The following is an 18,448-nucleotide window of genomic DNA, read 5'->3' as shown; positions in this document are numbered from 1 at the left end:
AACATGTCTGACCATTGCAACTACGTTTCTATAACAAGCCTATTCGTCATCAAAAGCACTCAGCTCATACTCACGATCGATGGCCTATGTGTATAATATATGTATATGAAGCTTTCCATGCCATCAATTGCTCTATCAAGAAAAAGTTAGTCGACAATAGTCTCCATTCCTGGGGGAAAAAGCAGCAGAATATGGCCAAGATTGTATTTGAATGCAACTGCTTACAAATGATTCATTTTATTTGGCCAAATTCTACTGTTTTTCATAAAACAAAGGAGTCAGGCAGAGACTTTGGCAACGGCTATCTAATATTGTATTATTGTTGTTGCATACCTGAACTGCCCGGGACTGTGAACACCCTGCCAGGCCCGCTCCGCACCCTGGGGCCGGTACTGAGAACATCTCAGCTGCACATGTGGAGACAAAAGACTCACTCAAGCCAAGTCAAACGTTTAATAGACGCGTCGGTCTGAAGTGATGAGGATTTTCATGACACAATTTGGCTCCTTGTGACATTTGGTATTGGTTTCTATTTTTTTTCTTTTCTTTCACACTTTGGCTCATTTCTGAATTATGATTTTGACATCAAGGCCAATGATTGTATTCTAGATAATTGCAAATTACAGAGAGTTTAAGAAAAACTTATAGGTTTCTGGGCCCGCGGAACATGTGTCTTGATTTCGATATAACAATAAGTTACTGTTAAGTGCACCGGAGTGATGACTAGCGGTGTATAATGGGTCCCTGTTGTGACCTGTACTTAGCTCGGTTGGTCAAGCATGTGCAATAAAGGTTTTCATTCATTCACTAAATAAGACGGTCAAATATGCCGTAGAGAATAATATTGATAGCTTGGAAAATGGGACGTTCACTCTTTTCTGTCTATAATTAAGATAAACTGCGACAGAAATAGAGTAGGTCGTGGAATGAGGTTAAAGGACGATGGAATGTGAATACATATTGCATATCGCATAGTGAAATATTGCCAATGATTCATACTCACGTTTGCGTAGTTGAGGAAAAACATCTGGTTCTGAGTCAGCCCTATTCCCGGCAGCAGCTGTTCCTCGGACCCTCTCTCCGCCACCCACTCCCGATATGCCTGCGGAGACACGGCAACATGAGGAAGACCTTAAGGTGGGTTCACACGTGCGTATATACTCAAGTATACTCCGTATGAGGTCCGTAGGGAGGGAAGCCTCTACCAGGTTCCACAGGTTGCTAGAAAAGCAATAGAAACGGGACAAATACAGACGGATAACATGCCATGCTGGGTCGCAAACAGTACTCCTCGAACAGTTAACTCCTCTGGCATGTTATGTGTCTATATTGGTCCAATTTCTACCATTTTTCCAGCGAACTGTGGAGCCTGGTAGAGGCTAAGAGCTTCATACGGACCTCATACGGACTTGAATATATACGCACGTGTGAGCCCACCTTTAGATCATTCACAACTACTGATGTATCGGTCTGCAAACATCTGAAAACAGCGCTACCGACGAACGCTCTCATGCGCAGTTAGGCGTACAAAGGTGTAATAACGGTTGCCGTCATGACTTATCTATCACAAGGAGGCTTCCTGGCCTGGGTTATTAGATTTTATGATGTAAAGAAATTTGACGTTCGTCAAGAGTGACGTGTTTGGTTTTTAGGGGCGTGCTTCATTGACGTCTTTCTCTGGTTTGTGGCAATGCCAAGGCCATGTATTACATAATGCATTTATCACGGATATACATAAGATTTTCGTGATAAATGTGTACTGCTACAGGCTATATGATTAAACTCAAGAGAAACTATGTTTACGGTTATCACTAGCCCTTGTGGAATACCTAAGATTTTTCAACCTAAGATATTACGTATTGAAAAATATACCTATCATCTTCATACTCCGGTTAGCAGTAATATGTAGTTAGCACATACCCTGAAAGCTGCTTTCATCCCACCGTTGTCAGCTATGTTTTCTCCCTGTGTTCGATATCCGCTCAACTGGAGAAAGAAACACTTTCCTTTAGAGCAGTTGATTTCAGACAGTCCCATTCTATCCGTTACTTAACTTACATGCTTATCCTCTTCATCCCTTGCGAGACGTAAGACCATTTTATCCTTTATGGCTGGTCAAATTATTCACAAAGTATGACAGTTAGGACAACAATGACATATATATTTCTATCATCCATAGCAGGCTCTTTCTTTTTTTCTGATAGCATATTTAGGCTGGAAACATCAAGCCAGGTTTAATCATGGAAACCGTCCGCAATAGAACTGATGTATCATTGCTTAAAAACCTCGTAGAGCCTACCAAAGAAGGTACGTTATTGCACTTACGTTCTTTCCTGCTTCGGCGAAGTAATAGTTGTCATACTGGTCGATGATACACTGCCTTTTGTTGATGAAGTTTTCGATAGAGGAGTTGCTCCACCACTGGTTCAGGTTCCCGTCTTTGTCGTACTTCCGACCTGTGACGTCAGATAGACATGATTGATTGTCAAACGCTTTATTTGCTCTTTTTGTCCTCTTAAACCCTCAAACATCCCAACATTTTTGCGAATAAAATTACTGAACTAGGTCAATTTGAACCCTTTGTTTTGCGCAGTAAGACATTAGATATCTTCCATTCATATTATTTTGGTAATCATTGTAAATACATTTTTGAGATACATTTGTTAAAGAGAGCCTCAAGAGTGTTCTGGCAAACGAAAGACTGGCAAGTGTAATACATAATGGTAGAACTTTCAGATAAAACATGATGAAATAGTGTTGCTATACGTTGATTCATTCTAAACATTACACAATGATCATCCATACTGCACATTTTACTGCGTTGTCTAGACAATGATTCTTTCCCTTTCACAAAGAATACAAGAATACAGAAAAACGACGTTTCAAGGTTATGCTGACCTTGGTCGTCGAACCCGTGCGTGATCTCGTGGCCGATGACGACACCTATCGCCCCGTAGCTGAGGTACATCGGTACGTCCGTTCCCCAGTAGAACGGGAACTGCAGTTCTCCGGCGGGGAATCCTTAAGTATAAACAATGTTTTGAGATACAGTATATGATGTACCTAAAGCTTAATACCTTAACTTTAATACGCGAGGGTCTCCATATTCTACCGACATATTCAACCTCAGACTGCATTGAACAGGTTCGTATATCAGGGGTTTTGACAGCACAATGTCCCTCAGTTGCTATGAATTGCAAATAAAGCGAACTTCGCCCTTCTGTTGTTGTTTTTTCTTTCTACTTCTCTACTTATACCTAATACAATAGGATTTGACGTTACTTACGGATTTGATTCTTGCTGCGGAGGTAGAAGGCATTCACTGTGGTTGGAGCAGTAGACCAGCTAGAAAACAACAACAGATTATTAGACTATTTAGAGTATATATCGTGCAATCTTATAACGCGTTGTCTTTTCAAGTTTCATGGACCGGTGCATTTTCGTTCTAACAAAATAGATAAATAGATATTCTACCTGCTTTGGTTGATGGGAGCTCGTAGGTAGGCGAAGCCGGACTGCGCTGTGTACTGGAGATACCGGACAACGTTTCCGAAGTAGTCATCAGCGCTGGTGTTCAACTATGGTAAAACGTAGGAAACACATCAGCTTCAGTGGCAATGTCATTTATATCCTCTCGTCACATGTGTAAGGAAATAAGCATGCCTATTGTACCATGATAAATGGTAATATATATTGTAAAATATCACGGAACGGAATCACAGCCATACCTAAATTACCATCTACATCAGAGCGCTTCCACCATCCCCCAACAGAGACGGGGGCCGATACCGATTAACTTTGACCCATTGCTGACGTCACCTGTCCGTTTCGGTAATGCGACATAGGCTTCGGGTCATTTCAACTTGAGAAGGATCAGAGGACTGACTGAAAGCTTGTTAGTAAGTGATTAACATTGTATATGGAAGTAACGTTAACGTGTCAAGTGTTTTACCACATGTATACATTTTGACATGAGAGCTATCTTTTGGAGTGTTCAAGCAAACATCTAGTTAAGTATAAACCTACTCACCGCCTCAAAGTCATTATTCAACTCTGTAGTGTTCAACATCCACTCTGGGTATCCAACTTTGGGGTCGATTGCGTCAGCCTGCAACAGGAAATTGCTTTGTTGTCAACAAGGACATTATATGACGCTATTGTTGTCAGTGAAAAGGTTCTCACAAAATGGAGGGTGTGTTCCCATGAGTAGGAAGGTTATGATAAAGCTGCATTGAAGTAACCTCATAATGTAGTTCCGATTCATGACATCGTAAGTTCTAATGGATCATAAGCCTATTTACAGAACAAACTTGTGGTGCGGTCACATTTGTTGTATGTCCTCGTACGATTTTGTGACTGAACCAACCGCTTACAAGGGTCTAAGACAGCATTTTGAACGACACATGCACAGCTACCCCAAGGCAGAATGCATTGAGTTTGCGATTTTGCGACGATCGTGCTTCGATCGCACGACGAATGTGACCACGCCATACGCAGAATGTAATCAGGCCCTTACCTTGTCTTTTGCGACGATCTTGTCCGGCTCAGCCATCCACTCCAATTCGTCAATCTGCTTCTTAAAGGCGTCACGAACTCTTTCAATCATGCCTATTACCTGGGGATGTGGATGAGAACACTGAATATTCAAGTATGACGTAGAAGACAACAAAATAAACAAAACGTCAGAAAATTCGTTCTTTATCTCTTAAGTTCGTTCAGTAATCTTTTTAACCCTGTAGTGCCACATCGGTGAACCAAGTGCAGTGAGATACCACCTTAAAGTTTGCTGAATAAAGCTGATTGAATCAGTACAGTCAAGTATGTGAATAATGATTACGCATTGCAAAACGTACAGAAAATGACCTAGGACATATTCCACAAATAGAAGCATGTACCTGTGTTTTCTTATCTGCTGAGAAGTATGAATTGACGTATTTGTATCCCAGAGGAGCGCCGAAGTTCCCCTCCACGTAACTGCTGCACGTCTTCCACCGGGGGTTGACCTGGTCGGCCCCGGACAGGACCCTGTTGTACTCGAACACCATGTCACGGAACTCCTTCCCCAGGTTGTTGATACGGTTCCTCACGATGCGCCACACCATGTAGTTGGCGATGGTTCTGTAGGAAGATTTAGATAAGATACACACCGATTTGATTCTATGGATGACACGCGCATCAATTGTCAAGGTCTGGGACTAGATTTTTATATTGTCAATTTTGCAAATAAGCTGCAAAATGAGCAAATATGTGCCGTAAATTGCAAACCAATATCGAAAAATGAAATAAACAAGAGACGTCTTCCAAAGAAGGAAGACATGTAAGGAAGAAGTTGTGTAGATTTTTGGCCCCCAAGCCGCTTGCTATGGAACTGCTGTTGCGGGTTTTTTTTCATTGTATGTTCACTTGTTGCCCCACCTGGTATCCCATGTTGTGTTGGATGCGAAGACCTCTTTTTAGATATTGCAAACAAGTATCGAAAACAGATACTGTAAATGCATTAAAGTTCGCGGGAATTTAATTTCGCGGTAGCGGAAAAAGGACTTTTCGCGGTGGTTTTATTTTCGCTTTAGCACCATAGACTGCAGTCTAATACCATAATAGAAAAATGTTCGCGGTGGTTTTAAGTTCGCGGTGAAGTGGTCACCGCGAAAACCGCGAACATTAATCCACCGCGAACATTTCTGCATTTACTAAGTACTAATAAGTGTAGATTTGGGCACCCAAGCAGCTTGCTACGGAAGTGCAGTTGCGTTTTTGTTGATTGTAAGTTGAACTGTTACCCACTTGTTATCCCACGTTGTGTCGGGTGAGAAGACCTCCCTGCTCAGGTTCATGAGGTATGGCGGCGCCTGGACGATGACAGGCTCGGACTCGTCTATCACGGTGGTCTCGTTAAAGAGATAGGCGTCAGACAGCGTGTTCAGGTACAGGAGCCAGTCAACCTGTAAGTGGGTTAAGCAAAGAGTCTAATTTTACACACATGGAAGCAAAGGATGTGAAAGGGATGACACAGTTCACATGCAAGTCTTTATTGAAACCGACATTCCTAAGGGCATTACCGGCTGGTTCTGTTATGTACTGCAGCTAGGTGTCGCTGCTAACAGATGCAGTCCTAAACGTTAAGTGTTTACCGTTCATAAATCGCTTGAATAACTCAGTATCATTATACACCATTGACATGATATCATCACCCATTTCCTACCTTCAGACACACATAATGATACTGTATAAAAATGTCTTCTATTTCATGTTCACCTATCAACCCGGGACTTGTCAAAGTATGATATAAAGCATTCGGTACTAGTAACTTATTTCTCATTTTCGAGGATGAAATGTTGTTTCTCCATTTTTTATTAGTGAGTCACTCACCTCCGGAGCGATATTGGCTTGCATTTCCCCAACTGTCATCTTGTTGTACAGGTTCTCACTCTCCCGTCTGTCTTCTGATGGTACCATAATCTATGGGAATAGATAAATGGTGTGTTTATTGTTTGTTTGTTTGTTTGTCTGTCTGTTTTTTGTTTGTTTTTTGTGCTTGCGTTGGTGTGTGTCTGCAGTTAAATGAATATTGCAATGTGACATCTTTCCGGGATGCGAGGCGGAAACGGTGTAATAGGATACTTGGATAATTGGAAGTCAGCACTTTAGTCAAATGTAGCAGACAAGCAGGATGCGATATGAACACTACACGTACAGCTACGTTATGTCAACTCCTTATGGGTAGCCATTTGGAGCTAATTTCACATAGAGTTATGGCGTATCTGGCGTGTTAAGGCTTACCATATGTTGCCACAATAAGACAAAGCCAGGACCCACCTCAGCGAGGAACGTCTCCAATTCCAAAGTCTTGTTCATCTCCTCTCTGACAGTATTGACGTCGGCGCCCAGAGCGGTTGCAGCTTTCACCATCAGTTCAAAGTATGCCTGTTTTTGCTGATCAAAAAGGAAAAGAATTCCATAATGCAAAGATGGAAGGACTGATTCGCAATGCCTTCAAAATGTTGTAAAAAGCCTATTAATATCAATGCAAGTTTTTTTTTTCTTTAGATTGACGTCTCGGTGAACAATTTCCTTCGATGCAGTAATGGAAACATTCACCATCGATTGTTTTGACCCATTCTTCTAGATCTTAGCAGAGCTTCGCGCTTAATCTGTACCATATACCTTGGGGAGGCTCTGTTAAACGGGACTGCATGAGGTCTCCCCTTTTGCGGGGATTTCTGGCCTCTGATCAATTGATAGAATCAGATAGTCGCCTAAATGTATTTTTTCAATAAAGCCGATTCACGGATTGGCTGACAGATGGTTAGAGGCCACGCTCACAAAGTGGGACCACGGTCCGGTTTAGCACTAAAAGCAGAGCCTCACCAAGGTAGACATAAATAGAGAAAAGGATTCTCACCCTTTGATCTATCGCTTGTAGACTGACTAAAATTGAGGTATTGATATCGGTGGTTAATTCCAAACCTACCGTAGAGTAGCCCTCATCTATGAAGTAGTCTCTTCCCAGGCCTAGTGACGGCTGGTCCACGGTGATGATTCTGAGGGATGAGTTCTTGGAGTCTACGGACACGCTAGCCTCAATGAGGAGGTCATTGTTGTAGGCTCTAAGGGCCAACATGGTGGCTAAGATGTCAAATTTACTCTCGTCGAAAGTATTGTCGATGACTGGCCATTTGAGGGGCCCCTGGAGGAAGTCCAGTAGGGGTTGGGTACCCCGCTGTTCGATCGTATCTGGTAAAGAAACACAGAAACAAAGTTGTCGGTAAAAAACGGACGACTCTGGTGGTATAAGAGAATTCATTTGATCCACAGCTCGGGACAGATTTCTTGTATTGTCATTGCAATCCATCCAGAAGTACGTTGGTTATTGCTGGCTACACATAATCATAGACACACAGAGAGACACAAACAAACGGACACACACAGATACAAACACAAACACACAAAAATAAACATAATCACTGTTTTACCTAAGTCCATACAAGACTGATAAACGTCCTTGGCTTTTTTGACAGCTTCGATCTCATCGTCCGCTGTGGGCTCTTCCAGAATATCTGAAACATATGCATATGTTTGGCACAAGTTCATATGTCGCCTTATAGGTTCATAAAGAGGTACCTCAGAATAAAAGAGATGATGACGGACGGAAGTAGTAAATAACCATCATTCTGAAAACCGTAGGTGGCAAATATTCCCCCTAGAGGCATGTATGTCGTTAATAATGTGTCTACTAACGTCATAGCACCCTACTTTCACCAGGCGGCGACCTCGCTGCGATCACCCTGCGACTGAGAGACTTGACAGGGCGCTCAAAGAATTTCATAGACAAAGGGGAATATTTCACGCTTTCTGCTTTGTTGTTCTTTTAGTCATACTTCTAGTAGTTTGTATATTATTCCAGTAATTGAGTCAAGGTTTACACAAGTCCAATCTAGGTCGCAGCGTGATCGCCGTCTAGTGAAATGGAGGCCTAAGTGGCCATCATACAAGCCGGATGTAGGAGGAGGAAAATGCAACATGATTTTGAACGTCTGCACTATGACGCACGAGCTATGCTTCGGCTACATCTTTTCTTCAGTGTCGAATGTCGAATACACTAAGTATGACTCCTAAAACATTCTGGTCATACATAAAAGGCCTGAGGAGAGACCTTGTCGGGGTAGCCACTCTAAAGGTGGGGAGCACCATTATTAGTGACAGTGAGAAAAAAGCAGAGGCACTCAGTTCACAGTTTAAAAGTGTATTCACAGAAGAAGACACCACAGACATGCCATCTCTTGGGCACCCCTGCACCCCTCCTATGGAACAAATAGAAATTTCTATTTATGGTGTAGAGAAAATGCTGCAAGGCCTTAATCCATCCAAAGCATCCGGGCCAGACCAAATACCTCCTTGGTTCCTCAAAATGACAGCCAGTGAAATCGCACTTGTTTTAACTAACATTTTCCAACAATCGCTTGACACAGGAGAGATTCCTAAAGACTGGAGAGATGCAAATGTATGCGCCATTTTCAAAAAGGGAGATAGAGCGGTCCCCAGTAACTACAGACCAGTTTCACTTACCTGTATTTCCTGTAAACTACTTGAACACATTATCCATAGCCATATAATGAAACACTTAGAAGGCCACAATGTACTAACGGACTACCAGCATGGTACCAGATTCTGTATTAACAACTACAGCAGAGATGCTAGTGTTACCAAAATGAAAACAGATCTGCAGTGGACATCACTTGAAGACAGGAGGAAAATGTCCAGACTTTGTATGATGTACAAAATGACCAATAAACTGGTGGACGTACCGACTGATAAGTATCTAACACCAGCTCAAAAACGAACTAGAAACAGTCATGCTTTCAAGTACCAGAGTTACCAACCTAGGATTGATGTGTTCAAAAATTCCTATTTCCCCAGAACTATTGTAGAGTGGAATATGTTATCACCAAGCACAGTAGGGGCGTCTTCTCTGGATAGTTTCAGAGAACACTTGCATATAGATGTGCAAAAGTTAGGTGTGATGAGTCGTTCAGTGTAATATAACCAGCTGCTACCGCGCCGCGTGCCTGCGAAGCTGGTGTGTTTCGCCGAAGGGCGGTTATACCGGCTATATAGATACAGATACAGACTCTACTTTGCCCTTTAGTATCTTAAGCATTGTCATCGTTCCCTGTGTGTCTGTGCTTTTATCTTTGTGCAATGTTTAGCTGTCCTATTAAACTTCTGACTATGCATTGCACCCTCTCTCCCAGCACACTGTACAAGGCTGACTTTCTTCGTTTGCTACATTTATCTGTCTTCTTGTGTATTGATATTTGTTTGTTCTCATCTCTTATGCTGTACCCCTTCACCGTAATGTTTTACATTGTACAACTCTGACATAGATCGTTTGCTAATGATATATTTTTCTTGTATGACGTTTTCCTTCTCTTTCGTTTGTTGATGCTTAGCTCTGACGATGTACTTTACATTCTCCCTCAGTACGCGGTACAAGGCCTACATCGCCAGTCTGTTACTTTCATCTGTTTCTTTGTGTATTGATGCTTAGACCACGTTGGTTTGATAATATATATACATGAAGCAGATGACATCCTCTGGGAACTTCTAAACTGGATATCATCCATATAATGAAATCTACAAGGCATTACCTCTTACGATGTACTGTACCCTCTCCCTCAGCACACTGTACATGCTCCAGCTGGAGGACGTGTCGGGGATGGGATTGTTCTTCTTCCAGCCTCCCACGGCGAACTCGAAAAAGTTGTCACAAGGGTCCACATCGGGATCCATGTTGTCGATCAGAAATCCAGCTGAGGACAATGAAAAGTGTATTATATTTAGTGTAGATCTACTTCATCTTTTTTCCATTTCTTTTTCAAATGCGTGGTTGTAGTAACGTATATACACACGTGCGCACACACACACACACAAACATAGACACACACACACAAACACACACAATCATCATATATACATATATCGAATGTACTCAACGCACAGGTAAATAATTCACAAGAACACTCGTAAACAATTTCTGTAGCCCACACGGTATCTATGACAACCAATACTGTGCCTAGGCTACCCATTGTAAATCGTTCTCATAATACATCTAGGTGATTCTTAAAGTTCTGTATTTCAGTTCCACCAAACCAACGGCCACTGGGGCAAAGATGCATGGCTGTTACGTTTCCTGTTTGTTTGAATTACCAGCTATTTTAGCATGTGTATACGAAATATATGTCAACATGGCTTACCTGTGCTTGCGCATTCTCGTGTGTTGCAAAATCCTACTTCTGGAAAATAAGATAGAACAAAGTTAAGCTATATAACTATTACAATAACATTTGTTGTGCTATTTGAACAACATATGTATTATGCAGCTACATGGGATAGCATACTCCATTTTGTTTTCTTGACTAGTGACAAATCTTCAAGTATATTGGATTTGTTGAAGGAAAATTAAAGAAATATCTTCTGTTAAGTTTGCTTAAATAGTAAGGCGCAGCAACCTAACTATGGCTACAAATTATTGATTTTAGCTTGTAACGTTATTGGCACTTCAAACATATTACACGGGCACGTGATATAGTGTTACTAATCCCGAATACGCCCAAAGCACACAGTGGGCTCATATAGATCATATTTGGTGACGTGGTAGCAAAGTTTAACAAAGCAAGTAACCATTTCTTTTTTAACAAACAACACCGAATTGTAGAGTTAATAAGTGCATTAATGAAAGCTGAGGTTCTTTGCAGTACACATCGTCAGTATGAATTCACCTTTGTGCAATATCATCCAGTTGCTCTAGCAACTGGATATATGTGTAAATGGATGTACAAATAGATTTACAAGATTAATGTATCCAGTTTTTTTTCAGTACCTGTTATTGTGCGTATTCTACTACCTGAATGTGTAATATTCAGCGAAGAATACAGGTCTACAAACATGTGCGTGACCAATTTGAACCTATCCTTTCAGACGTTATGCAAAGGTCCACCAATAGGTATATTATTAACCCATGTCGTGGCGTGGGTTGGCACGAAAACAGGACAAACTTATACAACATGACGTCAAGAGTCATTGAGTGTTGGATTACAAGTCGGTTTTTGTCTTTTACTAAGATTCCAAAGACTGTTTGCGGTTTCCATGAAGATTATGTTTCTTGACTATGGCGGCTATTTGATAGTCTCTTAGTATCGTAAGGCGTATAGACTTATGTCAGTTTGATATCTTGAAGTGCTTAACTTGGCCTATAAAATAGCGTGACCACAAACAATATCTACTTATGTATGTATGCTGTAATTTCAGATCTTGTTTGGGTAAGAAAAGTAAGGGCTTTTGTCAATAGCAAAGTCTTGAAGCAACTTGTTAGGTAAGTTGATGAATTGTATTGGCCAAATATTAGTAGTTTCATGATTACTTTGCGGCATTTTGCCTGTCTTTGGCGAAGATGTCGACCATACTGAGCTGCAAGTATTTGAGAAATAGGCGAGGTTTGCAAGGTGGATATGAGGTTTTACCGTTGTTACCGTTGTGTCACTTACCGGTCAGCAAGCCCAACGCTAAAAGATGTTGCGTTTTCCTTTGAAATTTTGGGAGTTGCCAAGTACCTAAACCAGTCCATATTGGGAAGGGAAGGTTTTTTTTCAAATTAAGGTAGTGTTTCACTGCACGTGGGGCACCGGTGCAGCACTGAGGGGTTCGAAAGATAACTCAACAAATAAAACAAAAATTTCAGATATGAAGAACGAATTTACTTACGTGCATTTTGTTGTCTTCTAAGTCATACTTTTACGTATTACGCAATATCTAAAATCTGCGTAATAACACAACAGTGCCACAGTAAACAAACCCCACAGTGCCGCATTTGGTGCCCCAAGTGCAGTGAGATACCACCTTTAGATTGATATTTTGTTCAACTTTGTACCAGCTTTTAAAAGAATCCTGGTAAAGCACTATCAGAAAAAAATCGATCTCTCTTGGATACAATTTAATTTTCTGACACACAGTATTTGGACACATAGATAACGTAGCAAGGGACCGATATAAAACTATTTTTGAAGTAACGTACCACGAGTAAGCGATGAATCACTATTCTGAATAGCACTGGCACACTGTTTCTAACCAAATGTCAGAAACCTTTAGTTAAGTAAAACAAAACATCATTTTGGTACACTGATCATGGATCTGCGGACTGATATTGCTTAGCACAAAAAACACTTTCTCAACCTCCGGACTGATCTGAATTTGGCGTTCCTGAGTGAGAAAGAAGGCACCTGGCGGCAGTGAAATGTTGATGGTCAGCAACTTGTGAAATAATGCTTCACTTGGCGTATGTGAATATTTAATATGTACACAACAAAAAAGGCTCACAAAAAAGGCATTTTCAACAGTTTTATGAGGTTAGGAGTTAACTGTGTTTATGTCGCCTTGTTCTATATGAATGCTGAGTCTGCGTTTAGTTCTGTCTGGAAAGATGTACGTTTGGTTTTACATGTACATGCAGAAGTAGTCAGTAGTGGCACAACAATGGCTGTTAATTAATTTTAACAGAAATGTGAACAAAAACCTCTCATAGAACAAACATTTTTACTAAGTCTCACCTTCGGGAGAAGATTTCTGAGTGGCCAGCACGATGATGGCCGCAACACCTGCTACGGTCACAACAATCAACACCAGGATGAGGATGACCTCCCGAGTGGACAGACCGCCTCCCTTCTTGAAGTCCACGCCGTCATTGTGTTCAGGATCGCCGTTCAGGTACTTGGTGGAAGAAGAAGGAGCCATGTTGGAGGTTATCAGTGACTGGACAGGCCGGTCTCGGACTGGGGTGTGGGCTGAATACTGTGTGAAAGTACCTTTACCTGTACTATGTACACACCGTGTTGTTGGACTCTGATCTGTACACTTCTTCAGCTCAGGGGTTACGCCCCTTGTGCTATGTTTGTCCCATTAAAAAGCTAGGAGCAGACTCAATACTTGTGTAATACTTGATAAATACAACACATCAAACATGTCACGTTCTTCAGTTACAATAGTCATGTGTTACATGCATATTGTTCTTCATTCACTGTTTTTGTATTGCTTGGAATTAGCGTACACACATACGGACAAGACTAAATGTTAACTTATCAAAAGTAATATTTTTGGCCGAGCGATAAATAATTTTATACATAAAAAAACAAATCTTTATATGCTTCGTGTCATTCATTCATACCTTTACATCTATATTCTAATTATGCAATCAATGGTTACAGAAATGCAATTTAGAGCGCAGAAAGGTGTGTAATTTAGAGCGCAGTAAGGTCCCATCGCGATCGTCGTCTAGTGGGGTGAAGGGGGGTGGGGATGTGGTGGGGGGGGGCATTGTCACTGTTTGCTCTTCAATGTAGGACACTTTGCAAAGATGCCGAGCGACTTATATTCGACTTGACTCCTCTCACCATATGCACCCCGTCAGTTACGCTATAGTAATCAAAATACTATGTCAAATAAACGTGGTTTGTTCAGTGTTGACCAGTTGGTTCATCGAACAACAGTAGAGAGGGCCCCAATTTGAACACATTCAGAATGCTGAACTTTGGCATTGGATGGTTTGGGGCCGGCAATCGATGTAGTTATTTTATTTGAATGTTTTCTGTTATGAACTTCATTTGGGATTTATTGTAGATTTCTTTTTCACAACCAGGCATCTTCCTCAGGGCTTCTAACTGGACTCACGTTCTGCTTCTCGCCGCTATATTTAGTCGATGTAGGTGGTGCATTTGCACTGGATTCATCACTGGTGTTGACGGTCTTTTTAGACTGCTTCTTTAATCCGCCAGGTAAGAGAGAATTATTGTTGTGCAAACGATCTATATGTTCTACCAACCTGATGAAATTATTTTCGGTTCATTTTGGAGGTCAAGAGGTAAAAAGGGCAATGCCCTGGAAACGGGTCAAGGCTACCGACGGTCCGAAATGTCAGACGTCGTCTCTTATTACCTTCAAACCCGTCACGCTACTAGAAAGACGGACCGGGTGTCAAAATGAATGAATGAAACAGAAGACACACGTCCTTAAAGCTACATGGTTTACAGATAAGCACTTGCTTAGATTCGTGGAACTTGCTTCAAGACAATTCACCTTCATAAACAATTGATAGAAATGACAACGAACTACAGTCATGTTCTTTTAGAGGCACAGGATTAACTGAAGTGGAGGGGAACAGAAACCCGATTCAAAGATACGATGTTCCATTTAGAGGAAAATCATATATGGGCTACCGCGAACTATTGATATGATTTTGCAGACGTAGTAATTATCGTCAATTTGGTCCCTGGCTATCCGAGTATAAAGTGATCCCATAGCGTTTTCTTGGAGGCCGTACGTAGCTATAGGGACAATGAGTTATCATCTACTTTGTCTAGGGCACAATTGAAGGCGGAGCCAATTCCTATCTTTCCTCACTGTCTTTTACAGACCCCGAAGTCAGCTACAAATTTAATGGTACATTTGGGTAGAGTGAGGAAAGTCGGGTTTAGTGCATTTCCTGAGGACACAGTGTCTAGCCAGCAACGCGATCTCGTGTCCGCTATCCTCGACATTTAACTACACAAACTCCAGGTACGAATCCCCTATAACCTGTCCGCCATGTTGCGTGACGTCATCAAAACAAAAACACGTGGCCCCAGCAGGCGACGAGACGTTGTCCCGGACCACCCATTGCACCTGTCGGACACGATTCTCCTCATGCCGACATCTTTGCCCTCGCTGTAAGAAACTCGATATCATATCTATGTTGTATTTCCCCCGGCGCTATACGGGGACGTTTGAGGCCAGGATTTGTTCATGTCCTCATTTATCCGAATTACTACATGGTGATAGTGATTCAGAGGCAGCTGATATCGGGTATTACAAGACCCAACTCAGGTTTTAATAGGCATATCGCGTAACTTGTGTTAACGGAAACCATCAGCGAAGTTGGTGCCAAGGTCACGGGGTTAAACGGGGCAACACATACACGCACGTTATCGGGACAGCTTCTATCTCAGAACGTGCCAAGCGTTTCGCCCGGGGTAAACAGATCAAAATCACTGTAAACAACAACACCAGGCGTACCCTCTGTCGCAGGAGATTGGATATTCATCCTTTGTTTACATTTGAACACAACCCGTTAGACGATTATTGAGCTTAGGGCACAGGTGCCGTGAAGATAGTGACTGGTTACTAATCGTCTTAACTTTGGGAGATAGTGTCACGTTACAACTGTGTCAATCAGTAACAAAACTTGGGAATAAAAAATGTATAATATTTTCCTTTTTACTGATTGCTTGCCGATGTATTTATGAGAAAGTGCAGCTAATTTCCGACTATACTCATGACCCTTTTGTGGAAATATTTCTTAAGAAGTTGATGTTATTTAGAGCAATGGACATAGAACTGAATAAATACATGAAGTACACAAATCACTATTAGAGTCCTAGCTACAAACAAACCCGAACTTCAAGAAATGTCCCTGACTCGGTCCTTTGTCCTAAGGCTACAGCATAAGCCTTCAAATCGTGACGTAAAAGTTTTGTCTGCACGGAATTAATGAAGACAACACAGACCGTAATTATAGCTTTTGTAGAAAGGGAAACCACTGACCCCTAACGTCCTTCCCAAATCATAGCCAGCCCTCCGGTCCATCAAAGCAAAATACCAAGTATGAGAAGCAGCACGAACACAAGGTACGAAGTCAAAAGCACGTCTCACCTTCTTTTCGTGGATTTGCAGACTCATTTTCCTACGCGAGCGATCCTGTCCGACGATAAGTCGATGGGGAAACGAAGTGTGAATCTCCTTGTTTACTATAAGCGCCGCCTGTTTACAGAGAGACCTGTCGGTTTTTCCGGCAGCATTGTCAGATAAGAGCCGAACTATCACGCGGTGCATCCTACCGCGTCGGGCCTTGCCATAAATAATTTGTACCTTATGTCGACGGCGACCCCTACACTATACTTCATGAGGAAGTAGGCTCAACCGGAATAACTACTCTGGCTGAAAAATGGCAAAAGTTGGCTATAAATTTGGGATAAAAATTTGCTTAGGGGGTGTTACGATTACATAAAACGGGCCGCCTCAGATTCTACTATTGATAACCACAAGAAGGCCTGGTTAAGGCTAAATAGGAGGTATTCAAACCTGTACTTACTGGTAAATGTTTGCTCCGTGTCATCGACAATTATCGTAGTTGTGGAATGTTAGCAATGTGCTGGGAAGTGCTCTGGGCGGCAGATTTGTTTGTCAAATCATACAATACTATTCCTATATTTCTTCACAAAAATATATCAAAATGGGGTGTCTATATGCATTTCGATGTTGCTCGATCCACAAAACAATTGAAAGGCTATTTTACAGGTGCCCACGACGCTTTCCTCACTGTAATCAACGCTTAGGGGAAATTTGTCAATTGTGGAACCTGCATACAGTACATCGACAGGGTAACGGACATGAATATACAGCGTTAACACAACACAACTTTTTCCAGGTATCCGTATCCGTACAGCAGTTATAACCACCCTTTGGCGTAGTACACCAGCTTCGCATGCAAAAAGCAAGGCAGCAGCAGTTTATATCATACCGAACGACTTGTCACACCTAACCTTTGTTTATAAGCTAACTAAACGTTGTCTAATGACAAAACTCCTAAAGTAGTTGGTAGCAACGATTTCCACTTTACGATAGTTCTCAAGGAAAAAGACTTTTAACACAATACTGCTATTTGGTACTTGAAGCCATGGTTCTGTCTACATTATAACACCCAAGAACATACCTGGCATATCTGGAAGGACTCGGCATCCCCGGTCATCGAGGCGTGTCTTGGCAAGACTCCTTTAAGAACAGGTTCCTTATTTCTGTATCCGGTCTACTCACATCCCTTCCTGTCCCGTCAAACGGTAACCGTTGAAGTCCACTCTTTGAAACATGTTAACTCGGAGTTATAAGAAGATAATGTGACCTCGGACACCTGTGTGATACCCTTTTGACCTCCACTGGACGCGGGGCAGCACAACTCTCACAGTTAGGTACACACCTGACGCCTTAGGGCTTCAGCTAAGCCAGCAGGGGGCAGGTCCTCTTGGAATTTGGACAGCGTTTCATCAGGCGGAAAGATTCGCGGATAATGTTTTTAAATAGAAAGGTGTGTGTTCTGTACACAAATGCATCAGTGGACATCAGTTCATGACTATTTCAATCACCGATAGCAACCCAGGTACCTAGGTGAATTCCAAGTGGTCCCTCTCGCTCACTCACTCACTTTATTGCACATAACAGCATACTTGACTCAGCACTACCGAAGGAGAATTATTACATGCCATATTTATTCGCACATTTTACACACCACACCTGGTATAACATTGTTTACATATCTCAAACATGGTCTATTTGTTGACAGATTAAAATCAATTTGAAAGGCACATAAGATTTGGAATTCAGCCTGGTAGATCTTCGAAGACGCCGCTTCCATGCCAAGATCATGTTGGAGCACCTTGCACTGATCAATATGATGAGTACGTACATGTGTGGTTCGGTGAATGATTTAGTAGGGGATATGGTGGACAACAACACCACAAGTGTTGCTGACTCTACGAACGTGAGCCAGAATGCAAATACAGTCTGGCGAGATGCCAACACACTTTACCAACAAAATATTAGCAAGAGACCCTCAACCGCTGTGCACACATGACCAGCCGTACAAAAGGTCAATTACAACAGGTAATAGGACTGCTTCTGGTTGTCAGGTCCGGGACTAGAAGTCATCAGTCCTGAGACTACATACGAGGTCTGCTCAGCGTGCTGCTGATTGGGATATGCTGGGAATCCGACAGTGTCTGAGGGTCACTGACTCGTCCTGAAGATTTACACTACAGCTACACGGCAAGGGGTGGAGGTGACACCGGTGGGCCCATACAGGGCCAGGTTG

The 18,448-nt window shown here is 42.0% G+C and overlaps 1 protein-coding gene across 4 annotated transcripts in view; it reads right to left on the bottom strand.

The window, feature by feature from the left end:
- LOC118423057 (phosphate-regulating neutral endopeptidase PHEX-like) overlaps positions 1-17,684 on the bottom strand; it is an 18,716-nt gene extending 1,032 nt beyond the window's left edge. The window contains exons 1-20 of one of the 4 annotated variants that reach the window (XM_035830962.1): positions 17,297-17,684; positions 16,237-16,360; positions 13,104-13,263; positions 10,755-10,793; positions 10,149-10,310; positions 7,974-8,057; positions 7,472-7,734; positions 6,817-6,933; positions 6,370-6,459; positions 5,785-5,942; positions 4,896-5,118; positions 4,517-4,615; positions 4,031-4,108; positions 3,475-3,578; positions 3,287-3,345; positions 2,899-3,021; positions 2,326-2,456; positions 1,921-1,986; positions 1,004-1,102; positions 334-407 (exon numbers count right to left, since the gene is read on the bottom strand). In XM_035830962.1, the coding sequence (XP_035686855.1) occupies positions 334-407; positions 1,004-1,102; positions 1,921-1,986; positions 2,326-2,456; positions 2,899-3,021; positions 3,287-3,345; positions 3,475-3,578; positions 4,031-4,108; positions 4,517-4,615; positions 4,896-5,118; positions 5,785-5,942; positions 6,370-6,459; positions 6,817-6,933; positions 7,472-7,734; positions 7,974-8,057; positions 10,149-10,310; positions 10,755-10,793; positions 13,104-13,263; positions 16,237-16,360; positions 17,297-17,322 (2,279 nt within the window). In that variant the 5' untranslated portion in view covers positions 17,323-17,684. Of the gene's footprint in view, positions 1-333; positions 408-1,003; positions 1,103-1,920; positions 1,987-2,325; positions 2,457-2,898; positions 3,022-3,286; positions 3,346-3,474; positions 3,579-4,030; positions 4,109-4,516; positions 4,616-4,895; positions 5,119-5,784; positions 5,943-6,369; positions 6,460-6,816; positions 6,934-7,471; positions 7,735-7,973; positions 8,058-10,148; positions 10,311-10,754; positions 10,794-13,103; positions 13,264-16,128; positions 16,204-16,236; positions 16,492-17,296 lie in introns of those variants that run through there. The other 3 variants (XM_035830965.1, XM_035830961.1, XM_035830963.1) reach the window with 3 other exon arrangements.
- Positions 17,685-18,448: the final 764 nt, after the last annotated feature.

Source organism: Branchiostoma floridae, chromosome 9, assembly GCF_000003815.2.
Source record: "Branchiostoma floridae strain S238N-H82 chromosome 9, Bfl_VNyyK, whole genome shotgun sequence".
NCBI classification, from domain to species: domain Eukaryota; kingdom Metazoa; phylum Chordata; class Leptocardii; order Amphioxiformes; family Branchiostomatidae; genus Branchiostoma; species Branchiostoma floridae.
This window is presented reverse-complemented; position numbering and strand designations above follow the sequence as displayed.